The following is a 27065-nucleotide window of genomic DNA, read 5'->3' as shown; positions in this document are numbered from 1 at the left end:
TTTTGTTTTTTAAAAAAAAAAAACCCAAATCCCAAATGACTCAAACATGAATACTAGCCGAATGATTTTGGTGGATTACCTAAGAGTTTCTCTTCCTACTTTCATTCTATGGATTCAGTTTCTTTATTTTATAAATAGTAGTTTCAAAAAGTAATTTCCTCATTTGAAACATTTAGAAAGTGATGAATGGACTAACAATAAAAGTTACGTTCGGTTAATCCTCACCATTCCTACGTAATGAAAATGAGATTGCTCAAAGAGAGGCATATTTAGATTCTAAGACTGCTTTCACACTGGCAAACATAGTATAATATGGGCCAGCATAAAATCCTCAAGGAATTTTTTTTTTTAATTTTTTGACTACTGATTCACTTTATTGTTTTTTGTTTGTTTTTGTCTTTTTGCCATTTCTTGGGCCACTCCCGCGGCATATGGGAGGTTCCCAGGTTAGGGGTCTAATTGGAGCTGTAGCTGCCAGCCTACACCAGAGCCACAGCAATGCGGGATCCGAGCCGCGTCTGCAACCTACACCACAGCTCACGGCAACACCAGATCGATCCTTAACCCACTGAGCAAGGGCAGGGATCGAACCCACAACCTCATGGTTCCCAGTCGGATTCCTTAACCAATGCGCCACGACGGGAACTCCCCTCAAGGAATTTTGAAGCATTAAAAATGAGAAACACAAAATAGCAGTGACAAAAACCAAGACCTCAGGGAAATATCTAAAAGGCTCCTCAAGACTTGTGGCTGGAAAGTCCAATGTCTCTGCCTACATTTTTCCAATCCTAAATCTTTACTCACACCTCTCCACTTTCTCACTTGAGTCAATTTTGAGAAATTTTACCAAAAGTTTTCACTAGCTTTGATGAGGAAGTTCCCATTTCTCAAAAATTCCTCTCCAATCTGGGGAAAAAACCTACCACTCCTCTGAAAATAAGACATAGTCACTGACCCAATAATTTTGAATAAAAAGCTTCCACCATCATCTATTTTAGGCCATGGTTTATTCACCAAGTTTCCCTTCCCAGAGGCTGGGTGGGAAATAATATGCATATCAACTCAACTGACTGTCTCTACTGGGCACTCCCTCCAATCTTATCTCTGTGGCTGGTTTTTCTTTTTTACATCGTATAATTTAAAAGCTTTGCCCCCCAAAAAAAAATTAGCGAATGGATTTCATACTAATTCAACTGGAAATTTTCTTCCTATAGTTGCCTGGTGTTGATTTTCTTAAAGGGATATATACTGCCCTACCTTAAAATCACTTTTATATAAGAATGTGACAGGATTTGTTTTAAAAGCATCAATAAAATAACTATGTTGCTAAAATTAATTTTAATGTTATATTTTTTGCATATGTTTTATTCCAATATATTTTCTAAATCACACAATTCAGTTTAAAAGAGAGATAAAAATCTCCAGTGTTTAACCACCGTAAGAATCAACCAGATTTCTTTCAATCAGTTAAAGGAAGGGAAGTGATTTCCTTGTGTTAATTACTGCCTGACTACATATCACTGTGACTCATTTAAAGCACCTCACTCATTCCAGTCAATTTGTGAAGAGCTGAAATCCTGCACTTCCAAGATTCCCCTCAAATTTCAATTAAATGGCATTATCATAGATTGGTTTATAAAATTCAAGCACTGAACATTTAGGTACTTGCCCCTTTAAACATTTTTTCTTCATTCAACTGAATCCTGTGAAAAATTATAGTATTGTGACTATGAACTCAAACTCAAAAAGTTATGGAATAAATATTTCTAAAGTTATAAAATACATCAGACACTATTAGTAGTAGTTATTTCATATCTTTTCTAGGGGAAAAAAATGTCTTCTCAGAAGTATTCTTACCACAATCATTTCAGAAGGCTCTAAAACAATGCATTCACAGCCACGCCTAAAGCTTCCTGCAGAACGCTTGCCAAAACTAGAAAGAAAAAAAAAAGTATTAAGAAACATACATGGTGAATTTAGGCTAACCCTGCAGATGAATAAAAATAAAAAACAAAACAACTACAGAAAATGTACATTGAAGAAAGAGAAACTATCTCAAACTATTATTTACACAAAATGACAAGGAATCACTCAAATTCTTAAATGTCAGACTTTTTTTTCTGGAAAATTCCAATATCATGCTTTTGAATGCATAACAAGTAATGAAGAATTACAATGAATGTGTTCTGTGTTAGGCTGTTTAAAATCACTCCAAGTTGGGTGAAGATTTAGAATATTCTGAGATAGGAATTGAGCCAATGGCAAACTACGAAAATAACCAAAGAAAGGATAAAACACAAATAATTTTCTTCTATAACCTAACTTGCTTATGTTAAACATGTCTTTCACCTAAAAATATATTTATTTTTCTAAATATTCAAATCAACTTACTCTAAATAGTTTTCGGGGAAAGATAGTCAATGCAGGACATTTAGCTAGAAAGTGATGTTAAGTGGACATGTATTCGCAAAGCCCCTTTCCTCTGAAAACCCACATGGTCAACTCTGTCGGGGCCCCTTTGTCCTACCTGTGGAAGTTTCCTCCTAACAGGAGAGCAGACTTGGTCTCTCTGACATAGCTCCAGGCCAACTATAGCTAAGTAGTCATGACTTGTTCTACTGACTTACCACCTACTCCAGCCATTCACTATGCCCCAAATCCTTCCTTCCCGCCAGGCAACTTTTCAGTAGCCATTTTTAATAACCTCTCATGGAGAAAAAAATTAGGGGAAAAAAAAAAAACTTTTCCAAAGAACCGTTTGATCAAGCATTTTTTCCCAAGTCAATCAGACATTCGAGTGATGCCTATGGAGATTGTTTTTCCTTTCATAAGGCTCTTTGAGTCGCAGTAGTGCACAATGTCTCACACGTTAGAACCAACTTCAGGTATGTAAGATGAAAAAAACAGAAAAGTCAACATTCTCAACTATATATCAATATCTGACCTCCAGCAAACCAACCATCTGCACATTCTAAACTGTATGCATTGACAAGGGTAGCAGCTTAGACCAGGCCATCACTTAGATCATCTCCTGCTCCCAAATTCTTCTTCTATGAAAGTCAAAAAGAACCACACTTGGAGTATCTGAAAAATCCTGTAAAAACTCATATATTCGTTTATACATATATCTTCTCACAAGCATACATATTAAGGTGCTTTTTTCTTTCTGCTCTTTTTTTCTTTTTTTGCTGCCCCACAGCATATGGAATCCCCAGGCCTTGGATCAGATCAGGACCACAGTTGCGACCTACACCACAGCTGCAGTAATGCAGGATCCTTCAACTCATTGTGCCAGGCTGGGGATAGAGTCTGCATACTTCATGCTTCAGAGATACCACTGATCCCATTGCACCACAGCGAGAACTCTTTAAAGTGCTTTTTTCTTTTTGATGGAAAAACATTTGCCAAGAAAAATACAACAATCCTATTTCTTTGTCACATTATTTTCACATGCAATTAAAATGACCTAACTTTAAATATTATTTTTCTTTTTAGTTTACAATTAAGTACCACTAAAATTAGAGAAAATCTCCCACACACATATAAAGTGTGCTTTTGGTTTCTGAAACTACCTCACTGCGATTTTATTTTTTATAAAGCTTAAAATTTAATGATACACTATAAAGAAATAATCTCAGTGTATTAGGAAAACACATAGCAAGCAGGTTTCATGCCATCACTGCACATTTAATCCTGTTATAGGACTAGGTAAAAACATACACTGTATGTTTAAGGGTTACTACTAAATAAAGTAATATTAAAATCTAAAGAAAGTCATGTGACTCTAAGTTTTTTGTATATTTATTTAATTATAGAATGAGATAACTTTTACAAACATTATGATCAAGTGGTTTTCCTTTTCTAAAATTTCATGTAGAAAAAAAATCAAATGTTTTAATGCATACAATGTTCATATAACACTTTTTTTTTTTTTTTGCTATTTCTTGGGCCGCTCCCACGGCATATGGAGGTTCCCAGGCTAGGGGTCGAATCGGAGCTGCAGCCACCGGCCTACGCCAGGGCCACAGCAACGCAGGATCCGAGCCACATCTGCAACCTCCACCATAGCTCACAGCAACGCCGGATTGTTAACCCACTAAGCAAGGGCAGGGACCGAACCCGCAACCTCATGGTTCCTAGTCGGATTCGTTAACCACTGCGCCACGACGGGAACTCTCATATAACACTTAATAAAAAATTAAAACCTGCAAGAACTGAATTGCTTACAAATTTCAGCAACAAAAGGAGTAACGGCCATGTGAATAAACTATATGGCATTTATATATTTTACTCCTAATTCTTGCACCAACTACTCTCTACTTCAGAATTAAGGCCGTAAATTCTCTCACCAATTAGCCATTCGTTCAACAGAAATTTATGGCTAAGAAGGTTTTCGCATATTTAATAGCACTAACATTATCACTTTAGGGATGAAAAGTCTGCACTCCCTAAGATGTGCTACAAAAAAAAATCTCAGTTTTCTATGAAACGAGCTGCACTAGAATTTCAAGAAACTCTCTTTGAAGCCACAAAAGACTCAAGTTCCACTGACCGTCACAAAGATGTGAATCACAAGAGAAATAACAGACGCTCATCAGATGAAATCTTTGACTACATTGAAGAGAAAAGGCAAAGAGGGGTGAGCCGAAGCAAAGGTCATGAATGCACCTGCTGGGCCTAATGACAAGGCCTCTTGGCTGGGCCACAGAGGAGACTTACTCTTAGGCTACAAACCAGAGGCCACAAGGTAGAAAGGGACAGGGAATAATGAAAAAATGTCAACCAAAAATTCATTAAGTCAGCAAAAACACATTTTCTTCCCCTTTTTTTCTTTTTATGGCCACACCCACAGCATATGGAAGTTCCCAGGCCAGGGGTCAAATCAGAGCTGCAACTGCTGGCCTATGCCACAGCCACAGCAATGTCTGATCCGAGTGGCAAGCTTGATCCAAGAGGCATCTGCATCCTACACCATAGCTTGAGGCAATGCCAGATCCTTAACCCACTGAGTGAGGCCAGGGATTAAACCTGCATCCTCACAACACTATGTCAGATTCTTAACCCACTGAGCCACAACAGGAACCCCCTACATTTGCTTCTGACTATCCAATTCTTTGAAACAATAAATACATAAATAAAAGTAAACATCATTATTTACTAAGTTTTCAAAAACCTTTGACCAGATTCTATATAAATAAACAATTTTAAAAGTATAGTCCTGGAAAATTTAAGTATAGACATAAAAAAGGAAACAGGATAGAGACGTATAGGAGATAAGATCCCCCACAGGCAATATTAAGATCAATTTTTAAAAAAATATTTCAGATGATTTAGTAGAAAGAAATAGAGAAAAATCTTCAAGTTTGCAGTGACACAGAGATGTTTAGGCAGTAAGGCCCAAAACAAAGCCAATAAAAATAAAGTATAAGACATTTTATAAAGTGTGTAAAAAAAGCCTTGAGGACTCAATCTGCACAAAGAAATATTCTGTGAAAAGTGATCAAGTGCATAGAGTATGTGATATGATTTGATATTCAACAACAAAGGGTTCCCATGTTTTTAAAAGTGAAATGAAAATCAAGTCTTTCAAGGCCCTATCACAGTAAATTGCTAACATAATAAACAACAAATAATAAACAAAAGATACACCTCAAAAGGATGGACACACTAGAAAGACATGAAAGATGAAAACAACTATATATAACCTCATAGAAAACCACATAAATCTATCATAGAGCACTGGAAAACTCTCTAAGGGGAAAAACACAGAGCTAAAAAGTTTCCAACCAAAAAACTGAGGGAATCCAAAGGGCTTTCTGTAAAACCAGAGGCAAAAATTAAAAGAACCCTCCATTCAGCCTTATTAATAGCAGCTGAAAGTTGGTATCACTTAACTTTCTAAAAATCATGATTTAAGAAAATTTAGAAATGATACAGATTAAAGAAGAACTTGGTTAACTTTAAAGCACACAGTAATCTGTAGATTCAAAGCACTCCCTATCAAAAACCCCTCCAAAATGTCTTTTGCAGAAATGGAAAAACCGATCTTCCCATTCGTATAGAATTTAGCCAAAACGATCTTAGGGGGTGGGGGTGGGGAAGTCAGAGGACTCATGCTTTTAATTTCAAAACCTTGCTACAAAGCTATATTAATCAAACCAGTGTGGTATCAGCATACGGACAGACATATACAGACCAGTGAAATAAAACTGAGAACCCAGAAATAAACCCACATTTATTGCTAACTGAATTTTGACAAAGGTGTCAAGTTCACCCAATGAGAGAACAATCTCTAGAAAATGTGCTAAGACAACTAATTCCACATGAAAAAGAATGAAGTTGGACCCCCTACCTCTCGCTATCTACAAAAATTAACAAAATATATTGCTGACTAAATAAATAAGCCAAAACCATAAAATTCTTAGGAAAAAAAAAACAAAAAACAAACAAACAAAAAACCCAGGGATAATTCTTCATTATCTTGGATTTGATGATGGACCCAGATATGACACCAAAAGCACAAGCAACAAAAGGAAAAGTAAACTGAACTTAAATTTAAAACTTAAAATAAATTTAAAACTTTGGTGCATCAAAGGACACTATCAACAAACTGAAATGACAGTCTACAGAATAGGAGAAAATATTTGGAAATCAAATATCTCAGAGGGGTTTGATATCCAGGATACATAAGGAACTAAAAACTCAACAACAAAAAGACAACCCCCCCCAGGGAATTCCCACTGTGGCTCAACAGAAACAAATCAGACTAGCATCCATGAGGATGTGGGTTTGATCCCTGGCCTTGCTCAGTGCATTGGGGATCTGTCATTGTCATGAGCTGTGGTATAGGTCACAGATGCAGCTCAGATCCCAAGTTGCTATGGCTGTGGTGTAGGCTGGCAGCTACAGCTCTGATTTGACCCCTATCCTGGGAACCTCCATATGGGGAAGGTGTGGGCCTAAAAAGCCAAAAAAAAAAAAAAAAGAAGTGTTAAAAAGGATCGAGAGAACTTGGAACCCTTATATTTTGCTGAAGGGAACTTAAAATGGTGCTGTCATTATGGGAAACAGTTTGGCACTTCCTCAAAAAGTTAAACATAGAAGTAATATAGGACCAGTGATTCCACTCCTGGATCCATACACAAAAGTATTGAAAACCTGGACCCAAATATACTTGTATACCAGTGTTCACTGCAGTATTATCTGCAATAGCCAAAAGATGCAAACACAAGTGTCCATCAAGAGATGAATGGATAAACAAAATGTGATACGTTCAATGGAATATTATTCAGCTATAGAAAGGACTGACATTCTGATATGTGCTATAACATGGATGAGCCCTGAAAGCATTATGCTATGTGCAATAGCCAATCACAAAATGACAAATACTGTAAGATCCCACTTAATGAAATACCTAGAACAGGCAAATTCACAAAGACAGAAAGCAGATCTGGGGTTTCCAGGGGTTAGTGTAATGACTAATGGTCACAAGGTCTCTGTCTGGAGCTATGGGACATAAGTGTTGGAAGCAGGTAGTGGTAATGGTTGCACAACAGTGTCACTGTTATTAATAACATTGAATCATACACTTTAAATGGTTTAAACTGTATACTTTATGTTACATAAACACACATATGCATATCCAAAACTTTTAAAAAGTATTATTACAGAACCTTATCAAGAGGATTTTTGTTTGTTTTAATGGCTTTGAGTTTTTTGACCAAATTACGGACTTGAATAATAAAAAGTAATAACTCCACTTTAATCAAACCACAGCCAACCTTAGGGACGAAGGAAGAGTTAAGTTTGATGACTGAACTCTACCACTGGTTAACTTGGAACCAATCTCTTTTCTACACTCAATTTAGCAATGAAGTGACAGAGGTCATCAGTGAAAAGAACTGGAAAGTTATGAAAAGATGTTAAAAAATGTTAATGAAATATTTTAAATCTGTTTTGAAGAGTCAATTATACCTACATTTCCTTTACTCAGCATTATCCCATTTTTATTCCTAGCCATAAATTAGAGGCTCCCCCTCCCTGACCCTCACCTCCACCTCCACATATATATGGAGAGAGAGATGCACACACGTACAATCTGCTTCCTATTCCTCTTCCAAATCTCACTGGACAGACACTACAGAATCCATATAAACTGTGTAATCAATATAGAGTTTACAGGAAACTCACTAAATATAGCCCCTGACCTGAAATAGTTTGCATTCTATGGAAGATGAGGATACAGGAAGTTGTGATAACAGGCAAAATAGTAAGCACCAGGAGTTTAATAAAAAGAATATCATATTTGCTTCCCACAAGGCATCTCAAAAACAAAATGACTTTTTTGAATGTCAAAGCTGGGAAAAAACCTAGAAAATCATATAGTGCAGGTCTCTTGGCATTTTTTTCTTCAGCTTCACACCTGAAAGCATGCCATAGTTCGATGTGCTATGTCAAAGGTCCTCAAACATTTCTATTTAGTGATTATATGTATTACTACCATCCTACTCTTCCCCTGAGAACGGTCCCTTCAGTTCAATTTTCATTTCGTAACTGGAGGGCAGGTTCAATGAGATGTCAGGAGCCACCATCAGACTCCACAACACGGGGTTCTGAGATCCTACAGTGGCCTCACTGTGTCTCTTTCTTCCCTCTATAGCCCTTTTCCACAATCAGTAACATAAAACTCCAGCCACCGGTCAGCTTGACACGTATGAAGAGCAATTCCCAGTGCTCTGCAGGAACGCTGCTCTCGTGCACAATTACCCACAAAGCACAAACCCAATGACAGGAGGAGAGCAGAGCTTTGCTGAGAGCTGGATTCGCAGAGGCTGGCTAGGCTCACTCACTAGCTGGTTCAGTGAAAGAGACAGATCAGCTTTTGTAATTGAAAAGGCAGTTCAAATTCAGCAAAATTACAAATGACCAGCAAGAGCTTGAGGATGACCTAGAAGAGTCAAAGATTTGAACATCAAATCTATAAAAACCAAACCTCTTCAGGAAGCTGCTACCAGAACTTCCACTACTGGCACATCTGCGCCTTTGAAATGGCACTCGTAACACTACATACCAAGATAAACAGAGATATTTTTAACATTTAAGTGCCTTAATTTTTAAAGTGACATAGCTTATTTTTTAACATTGAATTTAAATTTTGTTTCAGTTATCCCCGTCTTGTGGTAATTTCAGTCTATGTACACACACATCTGTGTATAAGACACAAATATTAATACATACATATAACAACTATCTTTCCCAAAAAAGATGTAGGTAACAGTTATCAACAAGGCTTGGTCTGAATATTTAAAATCCTGTTAGCCTTTCTATACTTGACACCAGCTTCTCAAAAAAGGCCATAAAGTTAGAAAGAGGGAGAAATAGAATGCTGATAGGTTTCTGATTCTATACAGTATGAACATTTCATTACTATTGTCTATTTAAGTCTTCCTAAATTGTGCTATAAAAATACATTGCATCACTTGGATTTCAACTAGAAACCTCAATGTAACTTCAGAATGTCCTTACAACCTTACACTAAATAACCAAAGATGACAACTAAAAGTGATGCAGGCTTACTCTGGATCAACAACAACAACAACAAAGGAGACAAATAAACATAGCAAACAATTAATGAAAAGACCACCTATAGCATAACAAGCAGATTATTCCTAAATGCTCCTATTTCCTCAATAAAACTAATTTAGGAATGGCTGCTCCACGAAGAGTTTAACAATCCAGATTTTCATTCCCATTAAGTTTTTGTGCAGAACAAATTAAAAATTACAAATTGTTCCTAAAGTTGAAATAAGCTAAATTCTGTATTTTTACAGGTGTAAAATGGAACGACCTGACAGTACCAAAAATATGCAAAGAAGTGGCTAAAAGTAATTATTTTCTATATAATGTAAAAGAGAGGAAGACTTTAATAGCCTGATAAACTTTCTTTCAAGTTCAAGGCTCACAGCAGGAAAGCACAGATATCTGCAGATATGAAATCTTACCTAGTTCTCATAAATGTCCACAGGCTGTGATTCAGCGGACAGGGAGTTGAAGGCTCTTTCTGAGATTAGGCCATTCTGTCCTGTATTTCTGGGACCACATTTTCCCCATCCAAGCTGAGTTGAGGGTACTTTCTACCAGCATGAGTTTCCAGGAAAGGCAGTCGCTGAGCACAGAAGCCTCTTCTGTCAGTGTCCCTAAACTTGCCCTTGGGATGGGCCTCCACATTCCTGTTGTAGGTCAGAACTGCCCAGTGGAATGCAACTCCTCAATATTGGAATGTAAACTTTTCCATGTCAGGCTCTAACCAGTGAAGGGAATATACAGCTATCCAACTGAAATTATACTGGTGGAAAATCCTAATTTACCAAATGATGAAAAATGTAATATTCCGAGATACTAATTTTTCATATCTTCATTTCTTGAAAATGGAAGCATTTACTAAAATGTACTTTCCTCCTTAAAAAATCTAAGCAGATGACTGGACTGATGCCTCTAAACAAAAGCCAATTTATTAATTTAGGACTTATGAAAATATTCACATAACATTGTCTTTAGAGAGCAGAATAGCAATTAACATCAAGAAAAAAAAATCTAACAAGTAACTGCTGATGCCATCAATTCCATTCTCAAAAATCAGTAGACTACACAGGAATAAATTTTAAGAGAAGAGGAAAGTTTGAAAGACATCATAAAAAAATAAAGAATAAATAAAAATTAAAAGACATCATAAAAATGCATTTACTCTTTTAAAAAATAGTCTGTCCTCACTCATTAACAGACAAGCAAAAAAAAAAAAAGTAACAGCTATTCAAAACAAGAAGGCATATAAATTGTGTGTGTGTGAATTGTAAATATGAATATAAATTGTGTGTGTGACTCATATAAACTGTTCCTAAAGTGTGGCCTTGAACAGGCTCCTATTTCCGAAGTAACTGTTCGTGAAAACTAAACATACAGCTTCTTTTCAGGCTCATTTAGGAATATTCTAACCATCATCACCCTGCACAGATGCACAGGGGTTCGTCCCTCTGCTCAGGGAATCTGCACATTTAACCTCTGCTTATAAAAATAGAGCTCAAGAGGAAGATGACAAGCAAAGGCCTCCAGGCTGTGTTCTCCCCACTCTGCTCAACCCTCAGTAGCCTGTGGTCTAACTACAGAGGTACTGAGCATCTGATATTTATGCTATTAGCATTTTAACCCCTTAGGAAAAATCTAACCCGCACTGTCTTCAATACCTCTGAAGCAGCAACAGCAAGGGCGCTGCCTCCTGCAGGAGCTGGGCCTCTGCAGCCAGGAGCACTCCCCATCCATCCCCAGTGCTTTCTCTCCAGCTTCGCAGGGAGTCCACATTCCTCCTGGCCCATTTCCTGCTCCGGAGACCCACCCGCCCCTCCTGGCTGCGGCTGAGTTTTGCCTGTCCTACGGGCACTGTTTCCGCATACCAGCCTCCTGACCTCAGCAGCTGCTTGACAGACACTCTTTATCAATTTCTATTAGTTCATTATCCACTCTCCCAAGTCAAGGGCAAGTAGGGAAATCTGCAGTGTCTGCTTGCCTCTGAGTCTTCAAGGTCAAATGCTGAGATGTGCTCAGCAATGCAATTTTGTTACGAAAATTCACCCCAGCAAGGCTCTCCACCCAAGGGATGCTGAACTGTTTACCTGGCTTGAAGGGTTATCATGGAAAAGACCAGCATAAATTTAAATCAAAACAACATGGGCAAAGTGGAAAAAGGCTGCTTTTGCTGTTCTTTTTCCCTTCAAGAGAAAAAAAGGTGGCTCTTACCTCAGCTGGATGGGTGAAGAGAGCAAGCGGTTTTCCCCTCTTGCCACAATCTAACCAGCAAAGGATAGGAGTGTAATGATGGTGGTGTCTATGTCCTCGTGACCAAGGGCTGGAGGACAGCTCAGCTAAACTGATCTGCTACCAGTCTACTCAGTGGCACGGACAGGTCTCTGCTGATCAAACGGCTCTGTATGCAGATGGCAGCGGATCAGTCTGTATAAAAGTTATGGTCCATAACAGCTTCCCCCTCAACATCTAAACACACGTCTCATCCAAAATGCCTATCAAACACTCCCCACTTCATTGTGCAATGCTTGCCGTGTGAGAGATGAATGAAACCCCAAGGTCTCATTTTAAAATGACCCAATTTTATAAAACTCATTAGAGGTAAAATAATCGCAGTAAGAAATACCTGAACAGTTCTATTGTAACGTGTTAATGAGGAAAATGGAAGATGAATTTAAATGAATGGTTCAGATTGGCCCTTAACCGGTAAGAACCTGAACTGATCTTAAGAATCAAAAATCTCAAATTTGGTATTCAACTAAACATTTGATATTCCTTAGAGGCTTCTATGAATGGCACTAAAACCCAACAACCAGCTTCCCCCAAATCCAGCATATGCCATAAAAGAAATTAAAACAGCATGTATGTCTTTGTAAGATAGGACCAAAGTGATAATTCATGTCACTTGAGTAATACTGCATTCATAAATTCTTACAAGTTAAAAGAACACATTTCTAAAAAAAAGGAAAAGCATAAACCCACACACATGTAATTTCTTACAAAGATATCAAGTAATAAAATGTCTATTTAATTCATCTACATGAAATGTAGACATTTCTCACAAGCCATATTGTTTTATTTTGTAAGTAACTGTTTTACTTTAAATAATTTTATTTTGTAAATAATTGTTCCTTCTAATTGTACCAATAAGTAGTCTTAGCAATATTGTTTAACCAGTTTCAGATCTGCCCTTATAGACTTAGATAGTTAAAAACTTACCAATTATCATCAAAAATAAAATACTAGGAATATATTTAGTGAAGTATGTGCATGACCTGGACATTAAAAACTACAAAAGGGTCCTTAACCCTACAAAAGGAAATAACAGAAGACCTAAATAAACTATGAGATATACCATGTTCATGGTTTAGAAGATTCCATATTGTTAAGATAGTAAACCTTCCCAAACTGATTTATCAATTCAGTGCAATCCTAATCAAATCCTAACAAGCATTTGACACTGACAAGCTGATTTTAGAATTATATATGGAAAGGCAAAGATACAGAAGAGGCAAAGAGCTAAAATAATTTTGATAAAGAACAATGTTAGGGATTTATACTACATGATTTCAAAAATTACTATAACACTACACAAATGACAGTGTAAAAGAATTGATATATAGATCAATAGAACAAAAGAAAGAGTCCAGAAACAGACCTGAAAAAATATGGTCCATTAATTTGTAACAAATGTGCCAGTAATGGATTAAAAAAACATATCCTTTTCAATAAATGATTCTGAAACAACTGAATATCTGTATGGAAAAACATAAACCAAACCTCAGTCCTTATACCATATACAAAAATTAAATCAAAATGTATTTCAGACCTAAAAGGAAGAGCTAAGACTATTAAATTTCCAAAAGAAGAACTTGAGAAAATCTTTATGACATCAAGTTAAGAGAAGATTTCTTAAACAGGACACCAAAAGTACAAACTATAAAACACTGACATAATGTACTTATTAAGGTGGAAAGTTTTTGCTTTTAAAAGGCAGAGTTAAGAAAAAGGCAAGCTAAAGATTGGAAGAAAATTTTACAAAATATATCCAAAGAAGGAATGGTACCCAGAATACATAAAGACCACAACTCAAAAATGAGACAGTCAATTCAATTTTTTTTTTTAAAGGTAAAATCCAATTTTTAAAAAAAAAAATTTCCAATGGGTTAACTAACACTTCATCAAAGAAAGTACATGAATGGTCAATAAACATATTAAAAAGTTCTCAACAGAAGTTTCCATTGTGGTGCATGGGAAAGGAGTCCGACTAGGAATCATCAGGTTGTGGGTTTGATGCTTGGCCTCTCTCAGTGGGTTGGGGATCTGGCGTTGCCATGAGCTGTGGTATAGTGAGCTCTGGTGCAGGTCCCAGACGCAGCTCAGATCTGGTGTTGCTGTGGCTCTGTTGTAGACAGGCAGCTGTAACTCCGGTTAGACCCCTAGCCTGGGAACCTCCATATGCTGTGGGTGTGGCCATAAAAATAAAAATAAAAATAAAAATAAATAATTTAAAAAAAATTGTCAACACCAGCCTTCAGAGAAATACATAATAAAACTAGAGTGAAAGGTTAACAAACCCAACTAGGATCCATGAGTATATGCAGGTTCAATCCCTGGACTCACTCAGTAGGTCAAGGATCTGATGTTGCAGTAAGCTGTGGTGTAAGTTGTAGACATGGCTCAGATCCTGCATTGGTGTTGCTGTGGTCTGGGGCAGCAGCTGCAGCTCCAATTTGACCCCTAGCCTGGGAACCTCCATATGCCACTGGTGTGGCCCTAAAAAGACCCTCCCCCCAAAAAAAGAAAAGAATAAAACTAGAGTGAGGTTACTAACACACATCTGCTAGAGTAGCTAAAATGAAAAAGGTTGATAATATCAAATGTTGAAGAAGATGTGGAGCAACCAGGACGCTCAAAAACTGCTAGTGAGAATGCAAAAAGTTACAGCCACTATGGAAAACTGTGTGATAGTTCCTTATAACGATGAATATACATTTAGCACATAACCCAGCAATTCCACTCCCAGGTCTTCATTCAAGAAATAATGAAAACATATGTCCCATAAACAAGATGGTCATGAATGTTGACAGAAGCTGAAAATTGGAAGCAACCCAAACCACCATTTTCAAATTGTTTATAAAAGACAAATACTACCTCACAAAATGCAATAGGATTTATGAAATCGGGCATCTCTTTTACATAAGAACTGAATTTACTGCATGACTTGCTTAAAATAAGACAAAAGGTAATTCTACACTGAAATGGGCAATAAAACTTTAGTTGTCAAAGTCTGTGCCTATAGCCTTCTGATCTTTTAAGCATTTCTTTTTTGCCTCTACTGTAGTCTCCCTATTTACCTGCCACTCCACCCTCCCCCACCCAACCGGATCCCCAAAGCTCTTCAGGTGACTCAATATTCAGATTATATCTTCTCTTACTTCCTGTAGTTCTCCTGTCTGTCAAAGCATGAACCCCATCACATGCCCTAAAATCAAAATAGCCATTTCCCCTCTGACATCCACCCCTGGCAATCCCTCTAGGTTTGGTGAGAGCTGTCAAAAGCATTCCCCTGCCAGATAGGCAAATTCAAAGCATCTTTCAATCCATTTTCTCCCTTCTCTATAACTTCAGTCACTCAATTCCATCAACCAGTCTCCTAAATTACTCTCACAGTGCTCCATCAACTTTCATTTCCATGAAAACACTCGTCAGGCCCTGGGCCTCGGCACACCAAGGCCACAGAGACAGGGTCCCAGTGTCTGGAACCACCAGAGTCCCCCCTTCTATTGACCTTAAACTTTCAATGGCTACAGCCTGGTTTCACAGTCATTGGCCCAGCTGCACAGTTCAAATCTGACTAACCACTTGCTTGTAAGCCCTGCAAAGTGGGGTGTTAAGGTCCAGTCCAGATTGCAGCGACAGACCATCTCCAGGGTCTGGGCCTCGGTAGGGCACCCATCCCGAGCAGGCAATTCCAATAATAAGCCCCATTTGGAAACCTCCACTTGGTCAATTACCTTTCATGTTATCCCCTAATCATCTTTATTGCAAATACAAAGACTCTAATCCAAAGTCTTTTCTACTTTTTGTCCCACAAGTACATTCTTGGAAAAGTGAACACATATTTCATGGGCTTAAGTCGTTATGGGCAGCTCTTCTCCATGTACTAGAAGGACTATAATTACTTTATACTCTGACATAGATAATCAAAAAACCTTTACCTTAGCCACAATGATGCTTCCATGAACAAAACTAACTATATATGCAAAACTAAATATATACACATGAACTACATATAATTAACTATATAAATTAACTATACATAAAATTAACATATAAGAGTTTACTTAATATATGTCAATAATACCTCAATTTTTTTAAGTTCACTTGAATAAGATAAAGATTATAAAACCTGGAAAACTCTCTTCACAGATAACTTCAGGCTGTGTTCCCAAAATTATATAAGTTAAAATACAAAATCAAATGACAAAGTGGTAAACTGAAATGTTCTCAAGATTCTGAGTAACAATTAATTATAATTTTAGACTAAATAAACTACAATGGCAGCAGAAAATTTCTGACATATATATTATATATAATATATATACATACACGCACATCCTGGATGTCATTTAGACTGATAAAATAAAAATAGTCTTGCTATTCATAAAACTGAATTAAGTATGAATACTTAATAGTGGTTTTCTAAATGCACCCTAATGAACCAAAAAAATAATAATAAAATATAGGAAAGTGTTGAACAGATTTGGACCATTGCCCTTTTTTTTTTTTTTTTTTTTTTTTTTTTTTACTTTTTAGTGCCGCACCTGCAGCATATGGAATTTCCCAGGCTACGGGTCTAACCAGAGCAACAGCTGCTGGCCTATGCCACAGGCACAGCAACACCAGATAAGAGCCTTGTCTGTGACCCAGCCCACAGCTCACAGAAACATTAGATCTTTAACCCAATGAGCAAGGCCAGGGATCAAACCCACAACCTCATGGTTCCTGGTTGGATTCATTTCCACTGTGCCAAGGGAACTCCCACCACTGCCCTTATTTTTAAAATTATCTGAAAATGTTTTAAGTAAAAACAGTTATCTTAATGAAACTGACACACTAAGCTGTTTATAGTTATAAAATGTAAATTAAGACATCAAAAAAGACAAAGTAAAACATATCCTTAAATATCTGACTCAAAAAAAAAATTGTAGATAAAAGAACTAAGAACTTCTAGTTATTTAATGTTTATGTAGCTCTACTACACATGTACATTCAATACCAGAAGTTATATTTTATATTTAATTGAAAAAATATTTAACATTAGTAAATCCATAAATGTGTACTAAAAGATCTAAAGAAATATTTTTTTAATATTTAGAACTTGCAGTTCAATATTCTAATCAGTAATAAAATTAAGCAGAAAGCTTTTAAACCCACATTTATTTAAATTCTAACTTTAAAAAGGCAGTGATAACATGTCTAAGCTATTATTTTACTACTTTATTTCAACTATTTCTTTTTTCTTTTTTTTAGGGCTGCACCTACAGCATAGTCTATTTCAACTATTTCTTAATTCTTGAACTACTTTTAAATAATTTCAGTATATCTAGAAAATAAAGTGGGGGTACACAGCACAGAATAACATTCAAATATGATTTTATTTAATATATACTTACATATTATAGATGCAATTTTATAATCATAACATGTATTTTACTGAGTTAAATTATATATTTATAATTAATGTATAAACTATAATTTATGATATAAATTTTATATATTTGTTGTGTATAATTTATATATAATATACATATTTATATACATAATATAATTTATATATAATGTAACTCATAGTAAAATAAAAGAGGGTCCCAGAAGTATAATTAATTGGAAATTTTATTTTAATAAAGACATTCCAATTTCACCAAGTATAATTTGCTTCATATAGCAATCTCTCTCTTAGTAATAGCCTTACTCTTACCATTTTCTGTTAGTGTTCCCAATACTGAAAGTATACTTCTTTAAACAAAAACAAATTTAGTTGCTATGTATTTTAAGACACTTTGAATTCATACAGGTGAAAGAGTAATCCACACATCCCTCCAAACCAAGCCTTTCCCAAAATAACTGCACAAACAAGGGTTCAGAGTTACTTTACACTCATCAATCCCAACATTGCACAGAGAAAAACTATACTGTATTTCATTTACACACTTACATTGGACCCATAAAACCTTTATGAAATGTAATATTCACTTCTGCAAGAAAAATCAGACCATCTCTGCAAATATGGACTTTGAAGGTGAACTCACACACTCATTTACACAAGGGCATAGTTAGCAAATTCCCTGACTGAAGACTTCAAGCATCAGAGACCTGTGCTTACCACATCAACTCTACACACCAACATACCAGAGACCTTCCTCGAAGGCTACTTACCTTGTAAGGACACTACCAACGCCAGTGTTCCAAGGACGACAAAAGACGAAAGTCTGACTTACAGGTACAGCTCACCTGCAAAGCTGTAGTTATAGCAACCAAATTCCCAACTCAGCCACTGAGCTCCCTCTCTAGAGAACAGTACTACTCTGTGCATCAGGCATCACGTGGGAACATGGCTTAAGGGGCGGGGGGGGGGGAGGTCCAAAAGATGCTAAAATCCCTTTAGCTTTCTAAGATGAAGATGCCTTCCATGGAAGCAGAAAGCACAGCTAATACCCAAACGGGGAGTGTTGTAGTCTATCCTGTTCTATCTTTTAACATATTTTACTCTGTTCCTTTAATTTAGACATCTACTCTATTTCAAAGTTAACACAGGATATACTTACATCAGGTGCAACCATAACTCTCCCTTCAATATCATCAACTCTGGTCAAACCAAACTCATATTTGTTTCAAAATTTGCCTTCTTTGGAACTCCTTCCTTAACATCGTTACTATATGTGTTTACCTTACATGTGTGTGTGTCATGGGACTACCTGGATTTGTGTCACCTTCAGGTAGGACATGAAGGGGTTACAGATGACTTAAGGGCAAAGGAACATGGCACAGGTCTAGGAAAAGGAGGGTCTGGTAAAGGAAGATGACACACTCTAAGAGTGTGAGAGAAACCTCAGAGCATACATAACAGAGGCTGCTGGCCACCTGCTCAATATACACTTTCCTCTTTCTCCTTAGAAGGATTTTTTTATATTATTCTGAGAATGTCTCTCAGAATAAAAGACAACAGGTCTCAGGCTCCTGGATGGCGGGAAGTGGCCATATGACCTCACCTGGACAATGTGCTATGAAAAGAAAATCTGTCTCAAGGATGGAAATAAACTTTTTGCTCCTCTGTCTTCCCCCTACTTCTAGCTCCCAATGCAGAGGTGATGGCTGGAGGCTGGCAGCCATCCTGTGCCCTGAGGTGACATTGATGGATGCTCTGAGCAGAGAAGGATGGGAGCCTGAAGTTGTCCTGGACTGGACCTTCACGGTTCTCCTAGAGGAGAGAAAACATAGCTCCTACTCTGTTTATGCAGTTGTGGTATGCAATCAAAATTAATAATTTCACCATAATTAATACAGACAGCAAACAATACCCAGTAAGATGCTATCTGCCCTTTCCCCTCTCCTGCACCCCACAGATGGAGCAGGGCCCCAGCCCAGGCTCCCTGCATGCCTTCCTCTATCATGCTGCAGTCCCATTCTCTCCTGACTCTCCTCCTCCTCCTCTATGCTAACCTGACTTTCAATAAATTATAGCTTATTACAAGTAATTTCTAAAAGGGAGTTCGTTAGCATAATATTGTTAAACTTTTTTTAAAGGTGATTTTTAGAGGGACATATTAAAAATATAATCCTGAACCGATATGATTCAACAAATATTTGTTAAATACCTGCTCTGTTCTAGGCACTAGAGAAGCAAAGATAAGTAATAAAGTCCTTGCCTTTAAAGAATCTTATGGTTTAGAAAACATGTGGTTTTCATCGGTGGGTTAGGAGGACTGAGGGGGCAGGAAGGGAGATGCCAACAACGGGGTGGCTGTCCCAGGCACAGAAGCAGCTGGGCAAGGTGAGCTTACAGATGTTCTTTCTGAGCTGCCCCCATGTCTCACTAAGGAAGCTGGACTTTACCTGTTTGGCTGCTGAATGTCATCTAAGCTCATCATGCAAGGGATCAACAAGAGAAAGTCTGTGCTTTTACACGATGATATGGGTTCACTATGGAAAAAACCCCGAAAACAGGTGGCTGGGGGGAGGGGGGCGCTCTAACAGAGCAGGTGACAATTTAACAAAGGCACAGACAGTGGTAATGGAGGCAGGTGACTTGACAGACGTGGTCATTTCTAACTCTGAAGTGCTTTTATTTAAAAAAAAAAAAAAATTGTCAGGGGAGAAAAGTGGGGTCAGAGCTGAGACTCAAAGAAATTTCTAGAGTAGATGGCAAGCTGTTTATTAAAAGATGAGAGACAGAAAAGCATTCTGGTACACCTTCAAGCCCTGCTCCTTTCTCCCCTTTACTGAGTGCTCTGACAATGCACACACTGCCGCCTGCCCCCAAACAGCTTGAAATTGCTGGGGGGTGGGAGATGATGCCACAGATGACCAGATAACCACATGTCCATGACTATATCCAGGGGGCAGTCAACACTCCTGTTTTACAACTTCTCTCTCACCAAAACTCCACATCCACAAAACCTACCCAAACCTACCCATTAACCTGTAGCTCTGACCGTAAGCCTAGAGGAAGGGTGGCACCCTCTCCCTCTTTCCCAAGCCAACACCCCCTGGCTCGTGGGCTTCACCCACTTCTGCTCCATCCTCCTTCCTTCCTGGACACAGCCCCCTCTAGAGTGTCAATTCCATAAACACATGAACACGCACCAGCATCTGCTTTTTTTTTTTTTTGCTTTTTTAGGGCCACACACATGGCATATGGAGGTTCCCAGGCTAGGGGTCTAATAGGAGCTAAAGCTGCCAGCTTACACCATAGCTCACAGCAACAGTGGATCTTTAACCCACTAAGCGAGGCCAGGGATCAAACCTGCAACCTCATGGTTTCCAGTCAGATCCATTTCCGCTGAGCCACAACAGGAAATCTTCTCCTTTTAGAGGCAAAGCCCTCTTGATCTCCCAACCCCGTTCCCCTGCTCCTCTTCACTGTGAAATTTCTGGAAAAGATTACATTTCCCTTTCATCAGGGCTCATCTTCACGGCGTCTCCACCTCAAGCTCCACTTCACCGAGACTCGTTTGTTCTGGTCAAGGGACCTCCATGGTGCTGTCCCTAGTCTCACCTTATGGATGCTCCAGGAAGCAGTGGACAAACAGGCCCCTTCTCAAAACAATTATCACCTGGCTTTGATGACAGAGGGTGGGACCTCTCTGTGTCAGCGCCGTGTCTAGGCAGGCACGGGAGGCCCTGAAGGACACTTGACAGAAGCCTGAGTGAGACAGAGGGATGCAACAGAAGGAAGCACAGGTGGGTGACTTAGTGCAGAGGACAGAGGAGAAAGCCCCACGCCCCGACTCCCTTAGCAACACAGCAAGGATAACGTGATCCCGGAAGTCAGTCCCAGTCATTTTGCTCGTCACTTCAATCACCTTTTTGGTAAACAATTCTCCTGCGATAGGAAAGTTATCCAGACATGTTCCTCCTAGTAACTAGGTTCAACCAATAAATACTTTAAAAGAACACTGCATTCACCCTTTTCTCTTGATACCTATCTGTTTGACTTAATAATCACATTACCTATGAAGTAGACACTTTGGTGATCTGATACAGCTATGTCAGTTTTCTTACTGCTGCTGGGCTGCATGTGGGGGAAAACTGCAGAAGACTGAGGGGAGACAGTCAAGTCCCAGAGGACTGGCCCTTGCACACACACCTTTATGCCTACAGGTATACATTTTAATCTGATTATATTTTCAGTTATACATATAACTGGGAGTACAGATCAAATTGAACTACATTTCTATGACCCCCCACCCCCGGCCTAAACAACTACTTTCATTAACTGGCCAGCTACAGGCCCCAGTCACCTGCTTCTGCAAAATAAGGTGATAATGGACTGTACAGAATAATGTATAATAAAGTGGTTCTTATAACTTGGCAGCCCTTACTAATTCTGTCACCCACTGACTTTAGGTCATTCTGGATGACAATTAAACAAAGTTTTATGGAAGGGAGGGAGGGTAGGAGGGAGACTTTTCTTCTTTCAAAGAAATATTAGTGCTGCCTGTAAGAAAATCATGAAAAGCTGATGCACCACCTCAGTCAACCCTGTGATGTCACTGATATCTACCCATGTGACAAGGTAAGACCAATACCTTATTTTTAACCTTTGGTGAGGCAGTTTTACGATGATTATAGCTGTCCTTTTATTTTTCTATGTTCCCCATTCTTTCTTCAACAACCACGCTTCCCCCTCCATGCCAAGTCCGTGCTGCCGTTGCTGTGATCCTGCTGGTTTCTGGAGGTAAATCTCACCTGGGTGCACAATTTGTGCAGAATTCTGATCCTCACTTCTCTTCACACCTTTTGCATACACTGGATGTCCACAAGGTATACTTTTAACAGAATTCACCAGCAAGTTATTTTTTAAACGCCATCCTCCATCTCTAACTAGGCACTATATCACATGCCATAACAGAGGTGTACTTTCCAGAACATGAGTTTCTAATCCTATACAGTTCTTTCCATGGAATAAGGAATATCTAATTGTTTTTAGTCCCTACCACATAGACCACTGAAGCATTCTTCCATTGTTCCACCCTCTTTCATTACTGAAAAAAAACTAGCAAGTTTTCAGAGAGATCAATTAACTTATCACAAAGCATTGGCAAGCAGAAAGGAGGCCTGTGATTTTTTAGACTCAAGTAGCTCATTGTCACGTGAATCGTAATGAGAACAGTATTTCAGCCTCTCAGAACTGATTAGTTAAATGTCTTATTTCCCCACTTCTCCTCATTAGAGCTGCCAGCTCTAATTTAAAATGTGATTATTGAGAGTACCATAGCATAATTTTAATTTCTAAATTGTGGGTTTATTTGGTATCAATGGAAGAGAGGCGTTACTTGTACATGGACACAGCTACCAGGGCACAAGTACGCGGCGCCCACCCTTCTTCCAGACACCTGCCAGCATCACCTGAGACCTCGCTGCCCTCAGTCCTGGCCTTCCACAAGGGATGCAGGTTTGTAAACTGGCCACTCCATAACACACCATCACCAACACTTTCAAAACCGTGCCACACCCCCAAGTGCACTTCTCTCCCAAACGGCCCTTTTCTCGCACTCCTACTCAAGCTATTGTCTATAAACATGTTTAGATAGTCATCCTCCACTCATGCTCTTTACAATGTTCTGATTTCCTTCCCGATCACTGCCCAACAATATAAATCAAAAACCCAACTCAGAATTTACTTCCTTAAGTGCCACCCTTGGGACCATCCACATGCATTCAAATACCCCGGTCTTTGAAGGGGTTTTGCATTCGGGGCAGTCTTTGCTATCCTAATTTATGCTGCACCACTTACTGCCACCTTGGCAATTTTCTGATGTCGCACATATGCCTGCCTCATCTCCCCAAGTGATATTAAATCACATGCCAGCAGGGAGTGGACCGCCTTGCATCTACTGCAGATGCCAGAACTCTGAGGCCAAACAGCAGGGCTCCGTGCAAATTTCAACCAATGTTGGAAAAACACAGAAATATGCCTTCACATTGGACCTCTACCAAACCTATTCCAGAATTAGACGGAATAACCTGTAAATAGGAAAAGGGCCCAGGAACCAAGCCTCGATTGTGACAGCATTTCAGCATTCGGCTATTCCCACAGACAGTCCCTCTGCCAGTTACAGACATGCTCTCTTATGACACACGTGCCCTAGAGATGGCTTTGCCTACTAAGTCTGCCACCTGAGGAAACCTGAACCTAGGAACTAAGGCCATGCACTGGAAGCCTTCACCCCTCTGGCTCCCAGCTTTAAGTACAAACTTTCTCTGGGCATCTTCCAAGCTCCTAGGTTTGCCAGTAGCCTGGGTGTATGTTTTCCTTTAACCTTACAGCCCCTATTCATTGATATGAAGGAGGAGACTGTTTACCACCTGCTCTGTATAGGATAAATACAGAAAGCTTTTTACCATCAGAGCAATGAAAATATGATTTGTTTATGATTAAATAAGGTGTGCATGATCATTACTATCAAAAGGCCCTTCCTTGGAGGTCTCTAGGATAAAATTAATTTTATGGAGAAAATCAGCTTCTGTGTTTTAGCAGGAGTGGGGATTTTGGGGATTGTGACCAACATAAATTCAAAAAGAGTCTGTATAATAACAATTCTTCATGTCTTACACATATCATGTATTACTTTTTCTTCCTTGCAAATAGCTGTAAAAGTGATTGATAGAATAGTAGAAAAAGACTCTGGTTCCATGAGTTAAAATAAGCCTGGGTAAATTATCTCCTCCTCTAACAAAAAATCCAAACAGCAAGTTGAAAATTTAGAAACACAGCCTAAGCCTTTATCCTTATCACCTAAATTAGAATTATCAGCCTTTCAGGGAAATCGGCAGCCCCAAAATAACATTAATCCAAGTTATTATTCTGTGACTTTACTATAACTAGGCTTCAGCATTAGTAGAGTGGGGCAATTTTAGAACTGAGAAAATTTAGGCATACATCAATTTCTTTTACTGTTACTTAAATACACTGATTTAAAGCACATTAGGATGATAAACGTTGTTGCTATTTACCTGCCCATTGTGTAAAGAAAACCAAATGTTCCTTAAAAACCATTTCTAAACCTGCAACTTCAGCTAAGATAATTTGCATCTACTGCTTTCCAGCCTCACTGCTGCTGCAAAAGATGCCTTTGAAAAAATGAGGGGGGAAAACACCTTTCTCCAGATACCACACCATCCTCATCTGTCACTGTTTTTCTTTGTTGTTGTTGTTTTTTAATTTTACAGCCACACCTGCAACATATGGAAGTTCCTGGGCTAGGGGTCAAATCAGAGCTGCAGCTGCCCACCTACATCACAGCCACAGCAGCATAAGATCCAAGCAAACCCACATCCTCACAGAGACTATGTCGGGTTCCTAACTCGCTGAGCTACAAGGGGAACTCCATTGTCACTGTCTTAATATAACAACCTACCAGGACTCTGGATGTAAATAGCATGTTACAGAGATGAGTGGGGCACAACTTAGTGGACAAGTCGGTAACCACAACTGCTTTGCTTAGAGGCTTGGAAAAACACACACCATTTATACCATTTCTATATTCGTCTATGGCAAGTGTCCCCTCTGGCATGTCCCTAAATGAGAAAAACATAACCTCTGCTGTATTCCGAGGTCACCTCGGCTCATCATCCTGCTGATCATACAAAGGCACTGAGTTTATTTTAAATAAGACTTAAGGAAAAACCTAACTATAAATTGTATGTTGCTTCAAGAACACAAAATACACTCCAGATAAGAGTTCTACTTTATCCTAGGGCAGCATTATATGTAACACCATTGCTATATGTAACATGTAAGTGACATGACGGCCACTTGCGTAAAGATCTATGTTTCCAAACTTGGTAAATTTCTAATAAGTTTACAGTCAAATTCATAAAACAACATTCTAATCACTGAAGGGCCTCGAAGTGGGGCAGAGAGAGTAGGCTGACTCTGAGACAGGCATAAAGGACTTCCTAAGTGCCATCAGTGTTAAAAATCTTACTGAAGAACAATAGTTGGGCTTGAACAACCAGAGTAAAGTACATAGCCAAAACAACCTTCACCTGTCTAAAAGGAGGACAAAAATGAAATAAATAAATATAATGTTGGCCTAAATGTTAACGAAGGAATTCAGTAAAGCTAATGAAATGTGGAAGCCCAAGAACAGATTTTCTGGGCTGAACATCACCCTTCATGCTTGATGGTTTCGGGGGTCAAAGCAATTGCAGGAAAATCAGTTAAAGGAAAATGGGAGTTCCCATTGTGGCTCGGTGGTTAACAAATCCAACTAGAAACCACGACGTTGTGGGTTCAATCCCTGGCCTTCCTCAGCGGGTTAAGGATCCAGCGTTGCCATGAGGTGCAGTGTGGGTCACAGATGCGGCTTGGATCTGGCATTGCTGTGGCTGTGGCATAGGCCGGCAGCTGCAGCTCCAATTTGACCCCTAGCCTGGGAACCACCATGTGCCACGGATGCAACTCTAGAAGAGACCAAAAAAAAAAGGAAAATGCTGTCCAAACTGCTTTGATCCAAACTAGCTATTCAGGCTACATTACCTGTCAAAATGAGTTAAAACATTCAGGAGAAGGATCAGATTATTTATTACATATACTGATAACCAATTTCCAGGCTAACATGAGAAAAGGATGGTCAATGCAGGAAGTCGCCTGTGAACTGGCTGTTTTATAAAACCTGACTGCTCCTTGCACCGAATCTACATTACACTTTAATCCAGCCTCAATGTTTCCTGGAGAAAGAAATACTCACTGATGCCTACCTTGAACACAGGACCAGCACAGGCTCCTACTCACTACAACAATCTCAGGACTATTCCTCAGGCAACAGCTCCAAAGGAAACAAACAACTTGGACCCAGCAAAGGTCACCAGGTGCCACATGAAGAAATAACCTATAAATAGCCCTGGCTTGTCATTCAGTCTGAAACATCATCCTTTCCCCTCATCCCAGTAAAGTCCTGACCTGCAAGCTTTTGACAGTCTGCCAGAGAAAGAGTAACTGAAGTCATCTTTGAAAATAATTAGCTACAGACTCCAATGTGTTCATGAAATAGGTCTGGACTGCAAGTCTTCTTTCTCCTACAACAGCAGGTATCTGAACACTGGGTTCCTGTCCCAGAAGTTGGGACAAGCTGTCACTTGTCCTACTTGACTAGCTGATGATGGCTGGTGGTCAAGAAAGGCAGTCACATGCTCCTTTGCTGTTCTAGGAACTCGGTCTACAGATTTAATTTGTACAACAGAACTTGTATCAAGATGATGATGGTGTTATCAACCTTGGTTTTCTCTAAGATGCATAAACTTCAAATCACATTCTTTTCTTCTTTTTTTTTTCTTTTTACAGATATATCTGCAGCATATGAAGTCCCAGGCAAGGGGTGGAATCAGAACTGCAGCTACCAGCCTGTTCCACAGCCACAGCAACATGAGACACAAGCCACATCTTCAACCTACACTGCAGCTTGTGGCAACACGAGATCCTTAACCAAATGAGTAGGCCAGGATCAAACCCACATCCGCATGATACTAGTTGGGTTTTTAACCTGCTGAGCTACAACAGAAAACCCCAAATCACATTCTTTATAGCATTATTTATTTATTTATTTATTTTTGTCTTTTTGCCTTTTCTAGGGCTGCTCCCACGGCATATGGAGGTTCGCAGGCTAGGTCTAATCGGAGCTGTAGTCGCCGGCCTACACCAGAGCCACAGCAACTCGGGATCCGAGCCACATCTGTGACCTACACCACAGCTCACAGCA

At 38.9% G+C, this 27065-nt stretch overlaps 1 protein-coding gene across 1 annotated transcript in view; it reads right to left on the bottom strand.

Moving 5' to 3' along the window:
- Positions 1–27065, bottom strand: part of LOC110262100 (rap guanine nucleotide exchange factor 6-like) — a 147444-nt gene that overhangs the window by 10512 nt on the left and 109867 nt on the right. The window contains exon 5 of the mRNA XM_021101306.1: positions 1858–1933. Within this exon, the coding sequence (XP_020956965.1) occupies positions 1858–1933 (76 nt within the window). The remainder of the gene's footprint in view (positions 1–1857; positions 1934–27065) is intronic.

The sequence above is a fragment of the Sus scrofa genome, chromosome 8 (genome assembly GCF_000003025.6).
Source record: "Sus scrofa isolate TJ Tabasco breed Duroc chromosome 8, Sscrofa11.1, whole genome shotgun sequence".
In the NCBI taxonomy this organism is placed as follows: domain Eukaryota; kingdom Metazoa; phylum Chordata; class Mammalia; order Artiodactyla; family Suidae; genus Sus; species Sus scrofa.
Note: the sequence above shows the minus strand (reverse complement) of the source record. Positions and strands in the feature narration are given on the sequence as shown.